This window comes from Bombus affinis, chromosome 1 (genome assembly GCF_024516045.1).
Source record: "Bombus affinis isolate iyBomAffi1 chromosome 1, iyBomAffi1.2, whole genome shotgun sequence".
In the NCBI taxonomy this organism is placed as follows: Eukaryota; Metazoa; Arthropoda; class Insecta; order Hymenoptera; family Apidae; genus Bombus; species Bombus affinis.
The window spans coordinates 16,778,220-16,797,524 of record NC_066344.1 but is presented as its reverse complement, the minus strand read 5'-3'; the positions used below and the strand labels follow the sequence as shown (position 1 = coordinate 16,797,524).

The 19,305-nt window shown below is 30.7% G+C and overlaps 2 protein-coding genes across 5 annotated transcripts in view; one reads left to right on the top strand and one right to left on the bottom strand.

The window, feature by feature from the left end:
- The first annotated feature begins 14 nt into the window (after nucleotides 1-14).
- LOC126914804 (transmembrane protein 47) lies at nucleotides 15-10,028 on the top strand. 4 transcript variants are annotated; one of them, XM_050719240.1, is made up of 6 exons: nucleotides 15-151; nucleotides 3,688-3,759; nucleotides 5,288-5,474; nucleotides 5,547-5,696; nucleotides 5,813-5,875; nucleotides 5,976-10,028. In XM_050719240.1, the coding sequence occupies exons 2-6, from the start codon at nucleotides 3,709-3,711 to the stop codon at nucleotides 6,188-6,190; spliced, it is 666 nt and encodes a 221-aa protein (XP_050575197.1). In that variant the 5' UTR covers nucleotides 15-151; nucleotides 3,688-3,708; the 3' UTR covers nucleotides 6,191-10,028. The 4 variants fall into 4 exon arrangements, with proteins under 4 accessions (XP_050575197.1, XP_050575196.1, XP_050575195.1 ...); XM_050719239.1 differs by lacking the exon at nucleotides 15-151 and adding an exon at nucleotides 2,188-3,421; XM_050719238.1 differs by lacking the exon at nucleotides 15-151 and adding an exon at nucleotides 2,189-2,738.
- Nucleotides 10,029-10,181: 153 nt separating this feature from the next.
- The window catches only part of LOC126914339 (rho guanine nucleotide exchange factor 10-like protein), a 41,512-nt gene continuing 32,388 nt past the window's right edge, over nucleotides 10,182-19,305 (bottom strand). Inside the window, 11 exon segments of the mRNA XM_050718139.1 lie at nucleotides 10,182-12,420; nucleotides 12,422-14,131; nucleotides 14,271-14,585; nucleotides 14,664-14,870; nucleotides 14,986-15,147; nucleotides 15,228-15,452; nucleotides 15,514-15,606; nucleotides 15,689-15,985; nucleotides 16,083-16,265; nucleotides 16,560-16,797; nucleotides 17,152-17,365. Of these exon segments, the coding sequence (XP_050574096.1) occupies nucleotides 12,262-12,420; nucleotides 12,422-14,131; nucleotides 14,271-14,585; nucleotides 14,664-14,870; nucleotides 14,986-15,147; nucleotides 15,228-15,452; nucleotides 15,514-15,606; nucleotides 15,689-15,985; nucleotides 16,083-16,265; nucleotides 16,560-16,797; nucleotides 17,152-17,365 (3,803 nt within the window). The 3' untranslated portion in view covers nucleotides 10,182-12,261.

Here is a 19,305-nt window from a genome sequence, read left to right as displayed (position 1 = left end):
TCCACCCCCTCAAAAAACTGATCGTGCATCGGATAGTGATGGGTGATGGACGATGCTCTCCTACATATGTGCTTCACATCAAATACTAGCGACGTTTTCTTAAATATTACCTTCGACTTACCAGTCATCAAACTCCGATTCATATACAGTGGTATATTTATTAATCGAATTTATTAATCCAACGAAAGAATGTTGAAATTACTCAGGCGTCGTAAAAAATGATATCGCATTTCAAGTATACTAATCGGGCAAAAAGGTGTTTCAGAAATATATATTTGTTTATAATAGTGTTGGTTTTTGATATTATTGAAACATTTATTATAGTTAATAAAAGTATTAATTTATTAAATGCACAAATTTTTTTATATAAAAAGCGTTACATCAAATTTATATTAATGTTATATAATTTAGATATATATATTATATGTGTGTATATTTTATATTTTATAAACTGTATCTTGCTTAGTATTCAATACTAACTTCGTTTTCTTAAACATTCTCTTTTATTGCAACTACGATTCGTATATGAAGACTACAGAGAAAAAATATGACACGTTAATTTTCTAATATTTATGTTACTTGTTTATTTTTAATTAAAAAATAGTATTTTAATATAAAATGGTTAGAAAAAGGAATAATTTGATAGGTTCAAAGATGCAAGCCTTTTAAAAATTAGTGATAAAACTACGATGTTAGTTTAACGTAATTAATATTAATCTGCATATTGCTATTCATATTTTTGGAATCTTTAAGAATAGTTTTAAAGAAAATTTTAGTGTCTAATTGATTGACAACACATCGAATTTTAAAACTGCTCTTTTATAAAAGGTAGGAAATGTGACTTACCATGTTTTTCACTTATAATTTTCATATGTATATCTAAATGGGCATAGTAATTTCACAGTTAGCCTTACCGCAATAATGTTGAAACATTATTATTAACTGTAATAATAATGAAACATGTTGTTAAATGTTTGGTGAAAATTTAGTTAGTTATTTTTATTCTATATGTAACATAAAGCAATGTGGTATGTATGTATTATTATTATTATTTATATAATAATTATATACATACATATAAATTTCATATATTATTACGCATTTATTATCTATGCATTTAGTCATGAAAATAATCTTTTAATCAGTATTCCAACGAAAGAATGTTGAAATTACTCAGGCGTCGTAAAAAATGATATCGCATTTCAAGTATACAGTATAGTATAGTATAGATTTCACAAATCAGCTACATTTATTTGTTTAAGATGTAGATATTGAAATAATGAAATCCTTTAAGATTAATTACAGCTTTTATGTATGTTTCAGTTATGTCCTTTCCTGCAATTTTAGTTGAATAATTTCTTTAACTGATATTGATATATGTATAAACATTTGAAACATCAAATGACATAAAATCTAGATTTAATATATAACGATATTCACATGTATAATGTAGATAGGTTTATGTGTTAGTTTAAAGAAACGTGTCATGGTGCTGACGTCATTCACTGACGTCATCGTCATATTTAGAAAGATGCACATGTTTCACATGCTCAACCAGATTTGTACTATCAACCTTTTCCAAAATTTTGTCTTGTATTAAATCGTCAAGAAACTATATCAATTTTTTTACTTAGAACACAACAAGTATTGAAAATTTCAAGTAAACATTATAATGTAATATAATAATATTATATCATATGATTGCTATAATTTACTATTTTTAATTACTAAATTGCATGTAGCATATTTTTTATATACATACATTAATTTGTTACATACAAATTGAGATATATGTCATTAAATGCAATTGTTATATTAGATTGCGCATATCTTTAATTTCATAAATTTCATTGTATTAATGCAACATACATTATAATTCAAAAATTCTGCATAAATTTTAAAAAACTTGTCGATTCACAACATATTCATACATATAATTAATGTTTATATTATTGTTAAATATAAAATTATTGTAAATATAAAATATTTAAAATAAATATAAATATACAATATTATTTTAAATATTTTCATTCGTGTTATGTATACAAACAACAATTACGAAAGAATTCATTGCATTATCTTTATTAATTAATATTATTTTTATATTATATTATATTATTACCTTACATTACTGTTATTTTTATTGTTTAATTTTTATTTAACATTATTGACAACAATAACTTATGAAACAGATTGGATCTATTATATATATATGTTTAGACATAATAAGATGCTAAGAGACATTTTTAGAAATATATAAAATTTAGAGCATTGAAAATTAATATAGCAATTTAATTATATCAATTTTTAATGCTAATTTTTAATATAGCTACTTTGACAACATAACCTAAGAAAATGGATGGAAATGCCAATCAGTGTCGAGGTTACAAATCACAACAGAAGGATGGCCAATAAGAGTGTTCGTCCCTTACAAGCTCTCCAAGCGATTATTCATTGTGTCTATCTGTGTTCCTTTATTGTATATGTATCAGTAATACCAGAATATACTTTAGTATACATATAGTAAATGTATTGTTGAAACTTGTGTTGACATTTCTAGTGACATAACCCTTAAGATTGAATCGCATTATTGTTTTTATCGTTGAATCGGATTTTATATTTATACACAACTTTTTCTTGAGCTAGCACTAAACTTCTCTAAACTCACATCTATTTATTAAATATTCGATGTGTGCGCAGTGACTGATAAGGTTATAGAGTGAATATATCAATCATTTGTAAGTGTCTTATTTTGTTAAGATGAAAAACTATTTTTCACCGGATAAGTAGTGCACTACTGATGATATGTGCATTGTGCGGGACGTCAGTGATATAGGATATTGCAAATCTTTATTACCCTATTTGTTTCCTAGAAGAGTGACTCAACCAAGAAAAATACATTTTGTCAGAAAATTACTTTAAAATGAAAAGTTTGAAGTGTTGGAAAGCTATTAGTTATCCATCTATTTAAGGAAAAGATTTATTTAAAATATTTGTAATAGTCTAAATTTTTTAGGGTTTCTAATAAAATATAATTTAACATGTATATTATTTAAAAAATAGTTGAAACTTCTATTTTTTCTTGTGACACATTGGACTCAGTAAATAATATAATTTTGTTAAGGAATCATGCCACTCCCATAATAACAAGTGGTTTGCTTTTAGAACAGAATTGATGATTGTTAAGATGTGTTAATCTTTTAGAAAACCAACAATTTATGATTGATATATATGAACAGGTTGACTCAGTGTATAATATTTTTCTACTTCTGGAATTTGTAACAAGTATAGTTTACTATGTTAGTTAACTCAAGTTATATTATTAGATAGAAGATTCTACTGCAATGTGTTAAGAAGTTTATACTGATTAAAATATAAAATTTTTTAAAAGTTGTACACATATTGAATAACGTTATAAAAGGTGATTTTAGAAAGTAAACTCTCCATTTTTGTAAAATACATTATGTATAAAAAATAAATATAAAATAGATGAAAAAAATTTACCACAATGATCTTTACTTAGTTTATCTGATTTAACATATCATTATCAATGATTATTCATTTCTCCTATTATTTATGTTTTTTACAAAATGATTATTTTGATTCTATTACATTACTTACAATTTTATTCTATTCGTACTATTGTTTTCATTTTTTTTTATTATTATGAATCAATTTTATTTTCAGATACACTTATAGACACAAACAATGCCACAAGCAACCACTATTGAAACAATCACTATTACTAGACCTTTCAAGGTAAGTTTCAAATGTTTTAATTTATTTTTAACTTCAATATGTTGTATGAATCTTATCTTATATTCTGAAAATATTTATAATTACAGTTATATTATTATAAAACAATAAAAATTATTCTAAATCATGAAGTGATCAAAATATCATAAATGGAATTTGATTTAAAAATATCAATCAATATGATTAAATTTCGAATTCCAATGTTATATGATTACTATTATTAATAATCAAACTGGGGATGTTCATGCATTTTGAGAAATTTAAGGGTGTAAAAATCCACATAATATTTAAAGTACAGTATTTTATAATATTTAGTGGATGAAAGGAATTTCTGTTTGCCTCCAAATTTTTTAATTATGTTCATAAAAATATAAAAATGTATAATATTTTATTAATAACATACATTATATCAATAAAGATAGAATATATATATCAATATCTACTTAAGAAAGCTGAATTATTTGCACAATCACGTGATTAGGAAAATTTCTATAAATGGAAGCGTTCTTCTCAATTTTCGTCTATCCTAAAAAGCACCCTCTATCACGTACGCGCACTGCGCCACGACCTTTAATGGGCGCAGCTTCCCTGGAACCCAATTACTCCCCCAACTTCGGATGGAGATTGTCTCTGTTCGATCTTGCTAGCCAAACGATATTTTTCCATTTTTTTTTTAGTGAATAAGCCAATATAGAAACAAAGGAGATAGCTCTACCAACAAAATGTACTTCGCGTGGCGTTCGAAGCGGGAACTTGATTAGAAAAATTATTGTTTTATTCGTATCGAACAAAGGTATATATACGGGAAACGCGAGCTGTGTTTACCCTGGAAGTGTTTGTCATTTTGGGAGAGTTTCATGTCTCTGAATCGTTTCTAAATGCTTTCTCGACGTTTGTTGAGAGTGATGTGTGGAGGAGTGTACGATGTCCCGTAAATGGTATTCGTTGAAGAGACCAAAGAAAGTGTGAAGAGTTCGAGACCCTCTTAATTAGATAGGTGCATTTTGGTTTTGTCCGTTGGGACTAATCTTAACAGTGTACGCTGGATTTACGATGATCATGTATACAGTCGCGGAAGATCACATGGGCGATACTGAGATCGCACAGGTATATTCGGGATGTCTTTTTTATAAGTTCGTAGAGGTGATAATGAGTACTTTTTGTAATGATTGACTGTTCATGTACAGTAGTTTATGAAAGTATTTGAACACTTGTAGAAACTTTTTATAAATATATTATGTATTATACAAAGTATTTTGAAATTTTATCAACTTTATAAAGACACTTTAGTATCATAATTATGTTGTTCAAGTTTGAAATAAATCTGAAAATGTATATATAGAAGTTGTATTTGTACTTTGAGAAGTTCAACTTACATAGTTCAAAAAGTGCAGTTGATCAGTTTGCCTTCTAATAGGCTTAAATAATATTGGAACTAAAATTCTATAGTATTGTGTAGTACAGAATTAGTGATGAAAATATACTTTTCTGAATTAAATGATAAAGATGCAATTTTGTTTTTATGTTACAGGTGATAGCATTCATATGTGGAATAATAGTAATATTATTAATGATAATGGGCTTAGCCTCTACCGACTGGTTAATGGCATTGGGATGGAGACAAGGTCTATTTGCACATTGCATTGAAGAAGCAGCACCTACTCCTCTCCCATTTAATGTGCCAGATTCGGCAGGATGTTTCCAAGCTAGAGATGTTGGTATGTTCAAACAAAATAATTACATTTGGTAGAATTCTTTAAGGAATTAATTTAGTTTTTCTTTCTTTACAGCTTATATAAAAGCAGCTGCTGCCTTATGTGTCGTATGTCTAATAACAGATATTGCAGCAACGATCCTCACTGGTCTTGGTTTAAGGTCACAAGATAATCGTGACAAACATAAATATTATAGATTTGCAGTCTTCTGCATGGGATTTGCATGTAAGATTCATTACTTAAAACAGTAAATATATGTATAGTATTTTTGTAATATAAATATATGTATATATAGTGTATGTATTTTTGTAAAGTACATCTATATTTTTCTTATATTTTAGTGGTATCACTCTTAATAGCTTTAGTAATATATCCAGTGTGTTTTGCTGCAGAACTTAACTTTGGTAAGTTTGGACATTTCTAAAATATATATTTTAAAATTCCTACCAAACGATCAATTCTACCTTTTTAAATATTTTATATGATAAGAATTATATTATACAGGAAACCGACCAATGTGGGAATTTGGTTGGGCATACGGAGTTGGTTGGGGTGCGGCTATATTTTTGTTTGGTGGAGCAGTGTTGTTATTATGCGATAAGGAAAGCGAAGAAATTTATTACAAAGAAAGAAAAATCGTTCGCGATGATGTCGGCGGCGGCGGATCTATGATTGGTATGGGACATCATGGTGGACGAAGTGGGACGCAATTAGCCTAGTGGCATTGCTCCCTGCCCGACGTTGTTCTCTAGGTGATTAATTTCTTCTTTTTCTGTCCTCACCATTTGATACATTTATGGAGAAAAACGTACACATGTATAAGAGTGAATGGTTTTTATATATAGTCTACTTGTTACACCAGCATATATTGGACATAATTATCACTTTGATATAGGATGTACCAAACATCTTATCGACGAAAACAAGGTTCGTAAATTGACTGAAACTTGATTAATTCGTTCGTGGGTTACCAATTTCCAATTTCTCATAGTAACAATTTTGGGACCATTGCTCCATTCAGTTTATTATAATAAATTATGTGTTATGTATATTATATAACTACACATATTTTTTTGTGTAGTATGTTTACATCATTCCTTTTAAATTTGTTAATTAACTTTTCATACCATTATTACAATAGTAGCATTGATGTTGCGTTTCTTACCTGTGAAACATTACAACAAAGCCACAATTATTATTGCTTCTTTTAAAGTAAAGTGAAAAAAGCCACAATTATTATTGCTTACTTTTAAAGTAAAGTGACAAGCAATATTTTTAATATGAATTACTCAATCTGCTAGCATTTATAACTTTTTGTTAGAGTTTATTATTGTGCCTGAATCAACAATGTATTATCGTATTTGGCCGACGTTAAAAATGAGATTTGCCGTTCGAAAATAGCAAACAATACCGGAGTACTTAAATAAAGTTTGATACTTCTTCATTTATGAAGATTTAGACAAAGATTTCAGTAACAAAAAGTTAAAAAACTTACGAGTAACTAATACGATCATAGGATCAGACACTGCCTGACTTTTAGTCAAATACCGAGTATCATTAATTATTTTTATATATAAAATTGCAGCTTTGATTAGTTACTATTTATTACGTTTATTTCTTATATATTGTATGTACATATACATTTATATGTATATATATCAGATACTAGTAATTTATTACTTGCTTGCATTTATTTTTCTTACTATTATTGAAAGTGATATTTGCTTTAATCAAATGATTTATGTCATCAAGGTGTTCACTAATATTTTTGGTATATTATTATTATTTATATCTTCATACATTTTGCAATAAAACTTGGCCAATAATTGTTTTAAGCGATATATTGTGATTACATACACGCACACAAACTATATAAATGAAATAACAAAAATTTCAAGTGGTCTTCTGTGCTGGAGGAAAGTAGCACCTATGAAGAAAATAATTGCATGCTTGGGCACATTATTGATTAGTATAAATTTTGATTAATTATTGATTTTAAGGTATTTTGAGATGAATGATGTATAATGATCAAATTTTCCATCGCATAACTATAATTTTACCGATAAATTATCATTAATACCTATATATTATTTCCAAGATTTTTATACAGATTATTCTAAAGTCTTTTTTTGTTAATAAAAGTGCAAATGTGCAAATCTTTTTCTATTGTACTCTAGAACATGTAAATGCATGTAATTTTTATTTTTCAAGTACAGTTATTTAAATTATAAACATTTTTTATTGCAAAAAGTGCATGAAAAAAGACAGAACAATATAATTCTGAAACTGATATGATATTTGATTTAATTATAAAGAATATCTTTAGTTGTTTATCTTATATATCTCTAATTGAGACAAAGATGTTTAATTGTAAATTTTTATTCGTGTAGATGGTTTAGTTTCATATTAATAACAATAATAATAAGAATGACTATTTTGTTCTGCCTTAATTTAAACAAGTAAAATCATTAAACTTAAATAAATAAAATCATGTATATCTATCCTTTGTCAATATGTTAATATAATTAAATGTTCGAGGCGATATGTATAAACTGAACAAATTATAAGGCTGGTATGAATTTTTATAATAATTTATATATCTCAATATTTTCATTATGTTTTATTTTTATTTAATAAAAGGGAAGATTAGTATGTGTCATCGTATTAAGAGTAATCATATTAAATTATCACACCATTTACCAAGCATGTATGCAATGTGAGAGCTGACATATGTATGCATTATAAGTTTCTAATGATATTTTCAATATTACAGAAATGAAAAACAAAAACAGTAATATTGAAAATTCATTAAATTGGATAAAAATAAATTTCTAGCAGTATTATGTATTTCATAGTAACTCTTAATTGGTAACCATATCTTTTCTCCATTTGATTTTTATGGAATGAACATTTCATAATTTTCATCTACCGTCTGTAAGGAGAAGTTTCAACTTCCCCATGAATTAAATATATTTTAAGTTAAAAACAGCACCAAATATTTAAGTGTGCGACAGAATAGAGGCAGCTCGGGCAGGTATTATCTATTATGTTATCTGCATTACATACGTGTACGTATATGTATATATAGGTATTTTATAAATACATGTAATAGAATGATACAGTTGCAGTTATGGCGACACTCTAATAAGAAAAAGGTTTGAAACAGGAAACCCGTACATGCACTTCGTATGACGCGGCAAATCAATCATGCTTTTTACAATGAAAGACAAATTCGTATTTTAATGTTAAGAAGTTACAGTGCGTTTGATTCTTTAACAAACACTGTCGATTTGCGCCTTTCGATTTTGATATACTTTTAAACGAAGTACCGTGTAAGATTTAAGCATATACTTAAATATCGAAATATGTTTGAAGATGGAGAAAAATGAACAAATTACGATATGTTAATTAAGAGGTTTATAAGTAACAACAAACAACTTATATGCATAAAAAAGGGGGATATTTCATGTTATCACAAACTGAATATATAATGTAAGTATTCTGTTTGTACGTGCATCTTTTCTGCTGTACTTTATACTTTAGTACCTTAAAATAAAAAAAACAGGGAATAGAAAGTAAAGTTTCAAGAAACTAATGTTCTAAGATGTTGCAAATTGTAATTTCCGAGAATTTCTGTAATCGAATCCACGTTTCGAAGTTGCAATCAAGAGAAATCACCATTTTTAACTTAAAAGAGAATACCGTTATATATAGAGATTTGTTAAAGAACTGTCAACAAAGCTTGTATTTCTGTATTAGAAGTGCAATGTAGATAAATTAATTTTCCGCTCTACTATCACGATATATGTATATGTAAGCAAACAGACGAAGATGATTGTAATTAAATAACTATAGATATAATGTAGAGTTAATAGAGCACCATACCAGAGTAAAAAGACCTTAGTAGTTTGTTACATACATGCATACATACAGTCTTGAAACAAAAATGAATTCTCTGTCATGTATAATAAATATATACATATATTGAAATTAAGTACTAAGATGAAAATAATTAAATGAATGCTGCTGTAAATGTGTAATTTCTGTAATGTCTTTATTATGTATTTTTTTTTTTTTTCGAGATATTACACTTATGTTAACAAAACATAACGAGAAGTTTTTATTATCAGAGAATTGTCTCAATGATGATTATTTTCTAATTTGTACATTGTAATAAATATACATCATATTCTAATACGTGAGAAGGAAACTTTCAAAGAATTATTTACAGGAACAAAACTATGTTGTAGAGGATTTATTGTACGTAAAAAAGTTGATGAAAAAAAGTAACTGACAAAAGTAGTGAAACGTAAAATACTTAACATTTCATATTGTATAGTACACATATCGTACTTACTCATGCATATCGTAGTAAGTTTCATGAAAGTTATTAACGTAGAAATAAAAAAACGTGTAAATTCGTTTTCTGCGTTAAGAAATATTCGAAGCGATACGAGTAGAATTATATGTAGAAATAACAAATTATTTATGCGCCATATTATAATGTAAACATATCGTAATATTGTACAAAGAATAAACCGTATACCTGAAAACCAATGTTATTCAGAATTTTATTTTACTACCTGAACCTTACGTACTCATATGGTAACATAAATCTATCGATCTTCAAATTGTTGTTAATCGTGAAATTGCAAATATTTCATAATAATCGAGATAGTGGAAGGTAGAAGGAACAAAGAATTTTATACATTCGTTTTTTAAATAATTATAATATCCAGCAATATAGCAATACAAAGTGAAAATCATTGAATCGAATAGCTTTTTCGAACGCTAACGTAACAAAATTTTCGAGTTTCGTACATAACAATAATACAACGTTACGACTTTCTTTAAGTAATAAATATATGCGCGCGCAATGTATGTGTGTATAACGTGTGCGTGTACCGTGTGTGTAAAATAAAGTATTGCTGAATAAATTCCACGTGTATGTATCATTCGTATAAATACAAAATAAGATTACATTTATGTATATATTTATATAAACCTAAACAGAAAAAAATGTAGTGTACAAAATATAAATCTATCCAGGATTCATTTGCGATATAAAAATTAATTTCCTCGGAAAATATGATATGTACACGCAGACTCGTTCGTCCATGCCGGTAGCGAAAAACTTAACAGCACATTTGCGACAAAACTACGATATACTTCTCTCACTGGGTAACTGATATAAACTTTTTTCCATCTTCTAAACCTCTCTTTTTTTTTTTGCCTGGTCGATCGTATCACAAGTAAAGAACGGACAACATGCAATGTCATCGATCTTCGGAGATCTTTTTGTTTTGCGCATCCTTTCTCTCAACCACCATTTTTCTTCCTTCTTTTGAGAAATCTTTATCGCGTTTGGCAGTAAAATATATATCAAAAATGTTCAACGTACTAACGTTTATAAAAGATATAAAATATATCTTACGTACCTTCAAAAAATGCTATTAAATATTACCGAATGATCTATAACATCATTTAGTAAAGAACAATAGCAACGTGAGATTCATTTTTTTTTTTTTTTTTTTAAAGCATTAGAAAAACCAAACTTCAAAATTTTTCGCTTTTATTCTACCAATAAAAAAACTAAATGTGTCCAATAAATTTGGTTGTATCATTTGAATTTTCTTTTTTTTTTTCTTCTTTATTTTATCGATGCAAGAAAAAACTTAAAGAAAATGTTTAATATTGTCAAAGATTTAGCGTATGCTAGGCGCAGTTAATGCATCAAAAAGATTAAATCACAGGCGCTGCTCTGTGCACTTTATTTTGTCCCCAGCTTACAAAGATTGGGGTTTTCCTTTAAACTTTCATTTACAAGTTTTGAAATGAAAACACGAGAAACACTTAAAAATTCTATCGTCTTTCCCTCACGACGCGAAACGTCCTGCGTATAAAGCGTAAGATAACGTTTTATATTCATATATCTTACAAATTCATGTGCACATCACATGATTCCCATCGAATAACAAAAGTTTGAAATATGGAATTTCAAATCAATGGTATTCAAATCATGTCCATTTTCATTCGCCATATTAAATTTCAAATTAATCCATTAGTAATTTTCGATTTTTTGTTAAATTATCTATAAGAATACCACTGCTTTAAATTGTTTTTATACGTAACTACAGAAATAACAATGTTTATTAAAATACACGTTGAAAGATTAATTCTTTCTTCCAAATAACGCGCACACTCGTATATCAGTACATATTTTCAAAACCCAATATTTAATTACGTTTATATAGTTATACACATATACTCAACGCATTTGTTCCGTTAAATGTGCTTCCTTTCTTTACTCTTTTAAATAAAAGAAAAATATAAATAAACATATACGAGTGTACACGAAAGAAACACAACAGCCTAAGAGAAAGGAATATAAGATTTTGACCGTATTGAAGGACTAAAGAGTGTATAATAAAATACGAGATTTCTGCTTCCTCTTTCTGTGTTTAGAGAGCTACACGAAAAAACTAGATCTTTGCACTGCAAACGATAAGAACGTTCGAGAAACGTTGAACATCATTTTCAAACATAGTTCCAAGAGATATTCGTATCGAACACTCGTTGCGACTAAACTTAAAAACTACGCTAATTAACGAATCCTTACCGAGTATCCTTATTAATTAAGTGGATATCAGTTTGACGATAGTTTCTTATTTTTTTTTTCCTTTTTTGGTCCTATACGCCGATACTACAGAGCTTGCCATCGGCTATTGAAAGCATTTTTTAAACAATTCTATCCATACTGGCGTAATGATAGGCCTAGCGTAACTGAGTATCATAACTTCATTTCCCACAATACGATATGGGCATCGTTGCTGTTAGGATCTTTGAAAGTGTAACCCGATTTAGAGCCTTTGTCGGTGACCGATTGCGCGTTTAACTGTCTCCAATTGATGTAACCTCGACCACCCATTAATGTTAGAACGGTTTTTTTTAGGCTGTTCAATTTGTTGCAACGTTTTATTGATCTTTTTACCGTTCGTTTTCAAATTATTGGGCGGTGATATCGTTTCCGGTACAGACTGTGCTATACTACTGTTGGGAGTAGTCGTTTCATAAGGACCATTTCGACTAGCTGTACTACTATTTCGAGATAATTTGCCAGTTTTCAATGAAAGATTCTCTTCAGAGCCAGAAGACGTATAGAGAGAACTTGCATGAGAATCGACTGACCAATTCGACAAGTCGAGCGATCTAGGTCTGGTGATTTTCATCTTCAGTCTACGATCTAAGGTACTAACTTTATTTGGTATGGCTGCCAGTTCTGGATCGCTTCTTCTTAGTGGCTCGTAAATTAAATCAATACCAGAGCTATTCTCGTTTTCATAATCTTTCACGTACATTAATTCTCCGTATAGGCCGTAGACGTCGCAATTCTCTCCAGAACTCTGCGATCCGGACATCGAGCTCGACAGAAAGCCTCCACCAGATCCGAGCCCTCTGGGAAGTGTCTTCGAACCTCTGTACTCGTATTCTTTGCTACGTTTTCGTCTTAACATTACTGGACTGCTCGCCAATTGTTGTTTCAATTTCAATATACTGTTTGACATAGATGAATCCAAACTTGCTCGATCTCTATTCCTACTACTATCAGATTCCTTTGACCGTAACTGTACAGTTTCCTCGTCGGCGATTTCATCGGTTGTACAGCTTATCGTGTTCTTTGGATTCTGAATGGCAAGTAAGAAGGTGATAGGACCGAAGTGCGCGTGATATGAAATATTTACACGGCCACTAATGATAGGCACTCCTTCCAATCGTGGCAGGGGAATCGTCAGACTGATGCCTACGTTTGTACCGACCCAGAGTAAGCCCTTGCACGCTAAAAGTGCTGTCACAGTGACTGCAGTTTGATTGTTGTTTAAGTTATCGCCACAAGAATTTGAGGCATTGTTCGACCTCGTTACTCTCAGCACGTTGGATGCTATATTGATGTCTTGCAGGTGTTTGAAAGTTTCTGTATGATACAGGCAAACGGTGCTGGAATTCTTAAGAGCAACCCAGAGACCTACTCCGGAATGAGCCATCAGTTTCACGCTGCCAACGTGTTCGTGTTGCGCGCTGAAACTTTTCGTAATGTCACCACTGACTGCGTTAAGTACCCAAACTTTTTTGCCGCAAGCAGCATAGACAGACGCGTTAATTGGCATTAAGCAAGAGACCGGTTCGCTGCCTAGCGATATTACAAACGGATCTCTCAGATTCCAAGTGCCGTCCACTTGCCTTTTGAACAGGAGAAGTAAACCAATTCCTAGGGCGACGAAAACGTTGTCACAATGATACTTGATTTGTATCACTGGACCTGAGACGGAATAGTTTCCAAGTTCTTCTTGCTTCTCAGGTTCCGAGGCGATGTAGATTAAAATTTTCCGAGAGTCTGTACCCATCCACACAAGATCGCTCGCTAATGAGAGTGGATCGGAAGAAACACCTTTTACGAATTCTATGGCGGCCACTCTAGTCTCTACCAAATCAAATGCTGTAATTTGCTTCAAGGAAGTTGCCGAGGCTGTTGTGGATTGACCAAATACTGTTACATGACTGGATATACCGTCGCCTGTACATATCCACAAGTAACTTTGACTTCTTCCACGACGCCTCGTGGGACGTGGATTCTGCGTGGTATAATAGCAGCCGCAACGTACCTGAAAAACATCGTTTTATTATGTATAAACATTGCTGATAAAATTTAAAAAAGATAATTAAAAAGATAATTAGAAATATAATCATTATTATGTTTGCGAATAATTGAAAAAGAATATTTTATGGTAGCAAAAATCTTACCTCTGTCTGATGTTGCGAATGATATACTTGTTGGGAACTAACGAAAAGTGGCATTTTTGTAGATGGTCGCTGTTCTTGTTCAGGTACTTCCCAAGATGGCGAATTATTTGGATCCAAGGCTAGCTGTGCTAGTCTAAGCTCCGTTATCCAGTCTTTCTTCACCAAAGGATTTTCGGTTTGAAACGTGTACATCTGTCCTTGCTTCGTTACTAATTGCAGGCAACAACTATCTGCCCAAACCATGTCTTCATCCTTTTGTTGTATTGAAAGTTGTATGGATTGCAGAATTTGTTTAGTTTTCTCAAGCGTCATACCCTTTGAATTCAAAATGTTTTTATTTGTATACGTATAAAATCAAAGTAAACATAGTTTGTTTCATGTAATTTGGCTTACCTCGTATTTACCCTTTAGTTGTGCGACTAAATCGCTTATCCTAGACATGACTTCATAGTCATGCATTAGATCGTTCATCTCTACGCAGAGACTATCTGCACCCACTTGTCCGCAATCGCCGCTCTTGTCAGATTTTAGGCTTCCGCATTTATTTAGACCAGCAGTCAGTAAACGACTTAACGTTGGTGAAGTGCTTGTATCCTGAATCTGTAGTATAGCATAATATTGTTAACATTACTATTATTGACGATATTAATTTTCGTCGTGAAAAATATACTTCAAATCGTTAGTAATCGTTATTAATTGTATACCGTTCCTATACCTCAATATCCGATACAGGATATGTCCATTTCAAAGTTAGTCTTTCACTCCCGCTAAAATCCTCTGCCGATCTTGGAGTTACCGAAACGCACACTACAAGATCATTCAATAATAATAACCTTCTTCTTTTAGACTTCGTTATCATGCCGTTTTGATTAAATTCCTAAAACAATTTACCATGATATAAATGATACAAATTATATTAGAATATCTGAAATGGCGTTGAGGATATACTACACTTACCAATTGCGTAACATTATCTTCTCTTATAAGATACCTAGATGACGACGAAAGAGGTCGATGGGACAATTTCCCAGATACATGTCGAAGCATTTCTTTAAACGCTTGGAACTGTTCCGCTTCACGTTTCCTTTCATTCAACATTTCCGCCAAACTCTCTAATTGGGTCAACGCCAATTGCAACGACATTCTATCGTGATGACCTTGTGGCGTGTGTTTCAGTAAATCCTAACAAAACGTTTGCATTATTTCAATGTAGCCGTTAAAAACAAAAATAAAAGATACTTACTTGTAAGAATAGTATAAACTGTGGAAACCTCTGCACAGGTTTTACCATTAATCCAAAGAAGGACAATCTATCGTGTGCACTTATTTGTTTCACCTAAAATACAATCATAACCATTATATAAAAATTCAATTACTATAGAATATAATCATTAGCAAACATTGTTATGGATTTATACCTTGAAAAAATCGGCTAGCGCAGTCTTTCTTTTTGATTCTTGCTTAGCCAAATCCATAGCTACTGAAAAATTATTTATAAACCCGCTATAAATGTCAAGAACGATAGCTTTGCTGAAACTTGCTACAAACACGTCTCCTAACTTTTCGTCCTTGTCCCACGAACGTACGCATTCAGCTAATGCAATTCTAAATAACGTATGGCATTGCAGAATTTCAGGCAATCTGTGGAACAATGTTACTATTTTTGCCTGGCTCAATATAGGCGGCGACGATTCTTCTAATGGTTTCTTGTAATCCTGAAGAGGAAAATATATTTTTACATAAAGTTCTTCGAAGGAATCATATGTACATAGAATGTATATTATATGTACATTCGAACTAATATGTACGTACGTTAACTAGCCTCTGTAACGTGGACACATAACTGTTTTCAGAGTGTACTATAGCTGCTACTATATGTCGACGTTTTAGCTGTTGAGGAGTTAAATTCGGAGGTGTCGGAGGAAGGGCGGGTGGAGTTTGCCTACGTTGCTGCATGCACTGAAATTGCACCATTGCACTGTTTTCCTCTTCAACCTGAAACATATATATTTCAGTAAATCTGTGTAAACTTGTACTATCGGTGTTTAGGAGAAATTCTAACTTTTTCTTAAAAGTTTTATTTTATATTGTTTGCAATAATTTTTATAATAAATTTGTTAATAGACTTTTGTAATAGAAAATACTAATTATTTCTTTTATCAAAGTATAAAACAATTCTCTATAAAGAAAGATGAATCAAAATTATAAAAATAAAAAATACCATTCGTTTTCATTATTAAGGTACAAAATAATTCCTTATTTAAAAAAATTAATCTACTAGATAATTACTTCACAAAGTTGCGGCATTTGAGGTGTTTTGATGGGACTGGTAAGGGATACCGTGTCGGAGGAATCCACATCATATTGTTGTGTCGATCCTCTCCGGATACTGAACCATCTAGATAGTCTTCCATGGTTTCCGGGCGAATCCAATGGGTCAGCATTGTTCACTCGCATATTTTGTGGCCTCCACTTGTCACACAGCGTCCTTGCCTTGTGCAACGTATTCCTCAATTGGCAATTGCTTCTATGGAGAATTAACAATTGTTCCGATTAATTATATACGCCCTCAGGAGGATGCCAGTGTGGGAAGAAATAGCAGACCAATGATTGATTCGCTGAACCAACAACAATTGTATCGATGAACTGATTCAAATCATTAGGTTTCTCCCTCTCTTTAATGACAATTGGAAAAAAGGACATTAAATGAAAAAGCTTAAATTTTATAAAAATATTTAAATTATGTATTATGGAAAATCGGTATCTCTTTTTTCAGATACTATGAAACTTTTAATTATTGGATATCAATAAATAACATCAAATCTAATTATTCATAGCTATTATTTATTATTAAAATTTATCCGATGAAATTGGTGCTTACTTAATACTGATATTACTCTTCTCACTTTCGTCGTCTGAGGAAAGGTCATGATCCGATGCTGAGCACCAAGAGTCCTCGCTTCTAGCCGACTGTGTCGACGTATTGGACCTAGTTGCCTCTAAGGAGGGATGATGTTGTCTGTGCGTTTGGCCGACAGTTTCCATTTTAGTCGGTCCTACGTCATCCCATGATCTACACCTTGAACGTGGTTCATCTATAATGAAATGACACATGTTAGTCTCAAATTATTCTAACTTAAGCGCCATAATGAAAATTATTAATAATTAAATTATCATTAATAAGAACATCCAGATTCATCCCTTTTATTACGACCTTATTCGTATAATTAATCAACAAAAGGCAATAATTACATTGAATACCGTCTCTTTTTGTCTGGTTTGTTTGTACCAAAAGTTTAATTATTATCATTATAGAATTTTCTTTAGTTAGTTTCCGCACCCACAGCTAGATGGCGAAGAGCATTAACCGATTCCCACAAGTTCTCAATTATTCCAAAGTCTTTACAAATACGAATCTTCCAAATTATTCCCGTGTATCGAACAAAGTTCAGGAAATAATATTATCAAAGAATTTTCCTTAAAAGATAGATAGTTCCAACTAAAAGTGGGGCGTTATTCTCTGTGTACTTTACTCTCTCCTATTTGTTAGACACCATTAGTTGTGTAGGCATTGTTTCTAGTTCAATGGGTATGATGCCTTCATAATTAAGCCGAAGTTGATCCCAATATTCAAACAGTTCTACTACTACGCTCTACTATGTTCTACTACGTACTACTACTATGCTCAAAAGACTTTTATCCTAAAATGGCACATTGTGTCTTCAGACTCCAATACCGGGATCTTTCAGGTTTGGCGCGATTTTCATATATTTTAAGTATATAAAAAATTCTGCGAAAATTCAATAAAATACAAGCATGTAATTTAAGAAATGTTGGAGAAGCCTTTTATTTCTAATTATTTTGCAATATAGAATAGCCATAGAAGACATCGATGTGTTATTCCAACTTGAATATTACATTTTCCAGAAGAAAGTAGCTTTACAGTTAGCGAAGCGAAAAAGAGATGGTATTACAAATCTAGCGTTTAAAGCAACATAAGTTTCGTAAGAACGTTCGCTAAACAACAACCTTCTCGAGATCAAGACAACTCATTTCCATACGCCTCTTAATACTAACTACATTTTTGTGAAACGTGTGACGACAGCTTCTATTTATACAATATGTGTCAATCGTTCTGGATTTGATCACTCCTCTTCGAAAGTGGATAGAACCTTCATTATCGATTACATATAGCACCTATTATATCTTCATTTCTCCATTTTTTAATTTACTTATGTATATCAATGAACGGGAATGTAGAGATTGTGAGTTTTCATACAAATTACTATTTTTATAAATGTTGAGAAATTTACATAAATATTTCTTGCAGACCATAATGTTCTTTTTTCTTTTTAATCAATTTATTAAACTTGAATTGTTGGCAATATTTCTCTTTATCCTAATAGCTTTCCAAATATTTGCGATTTACTAATGGAAGAGCACCAAACGTTTTGCACTCGTATCATATGAAAACCTTTAAACATGTTAGAAACAGTATAAACGAAGATAAGGGTAGTTCGCTTGAGTCATTTCTTTAAAGTCATAATATTGGTTTAGTTATTTCATGTATAGTTGATCTTTGGTCGCCATGTACTGTGAGTTTGCTAAAAGAGGTATTATTGTTCGAACACGAAGCAGCTAAGAGATATAGATAACCTTTATTACCCTCAAGGTCACGGTTTCGCTCACTATTTAGTTGCGTTGTGCATTTTTGTTAAACGAGGTAAATGTTTCTCCTAATACAAGAAATGAATAATAATATTGTAATTAGAGTATATAAACTTCGACAGATAACAGATAATACTATGTAAACGATCAACTTTTCAGCATATAAGCAGAACACGAATTAAAGTTATTTGCTCTTATGGTAATAGTAGGATACATACTAGAGCAAATTACTTGAAATTTTAGAAGCAACTGCCACGAAAAACTTGAAGGTTAATAATTTAGACTGCGGATGTTTGGTCAAATTCATATTTTTATGAAAATAATTAAAAAGATGAAACCTAAATAAAGATTTTGTTTCGTTTATTAA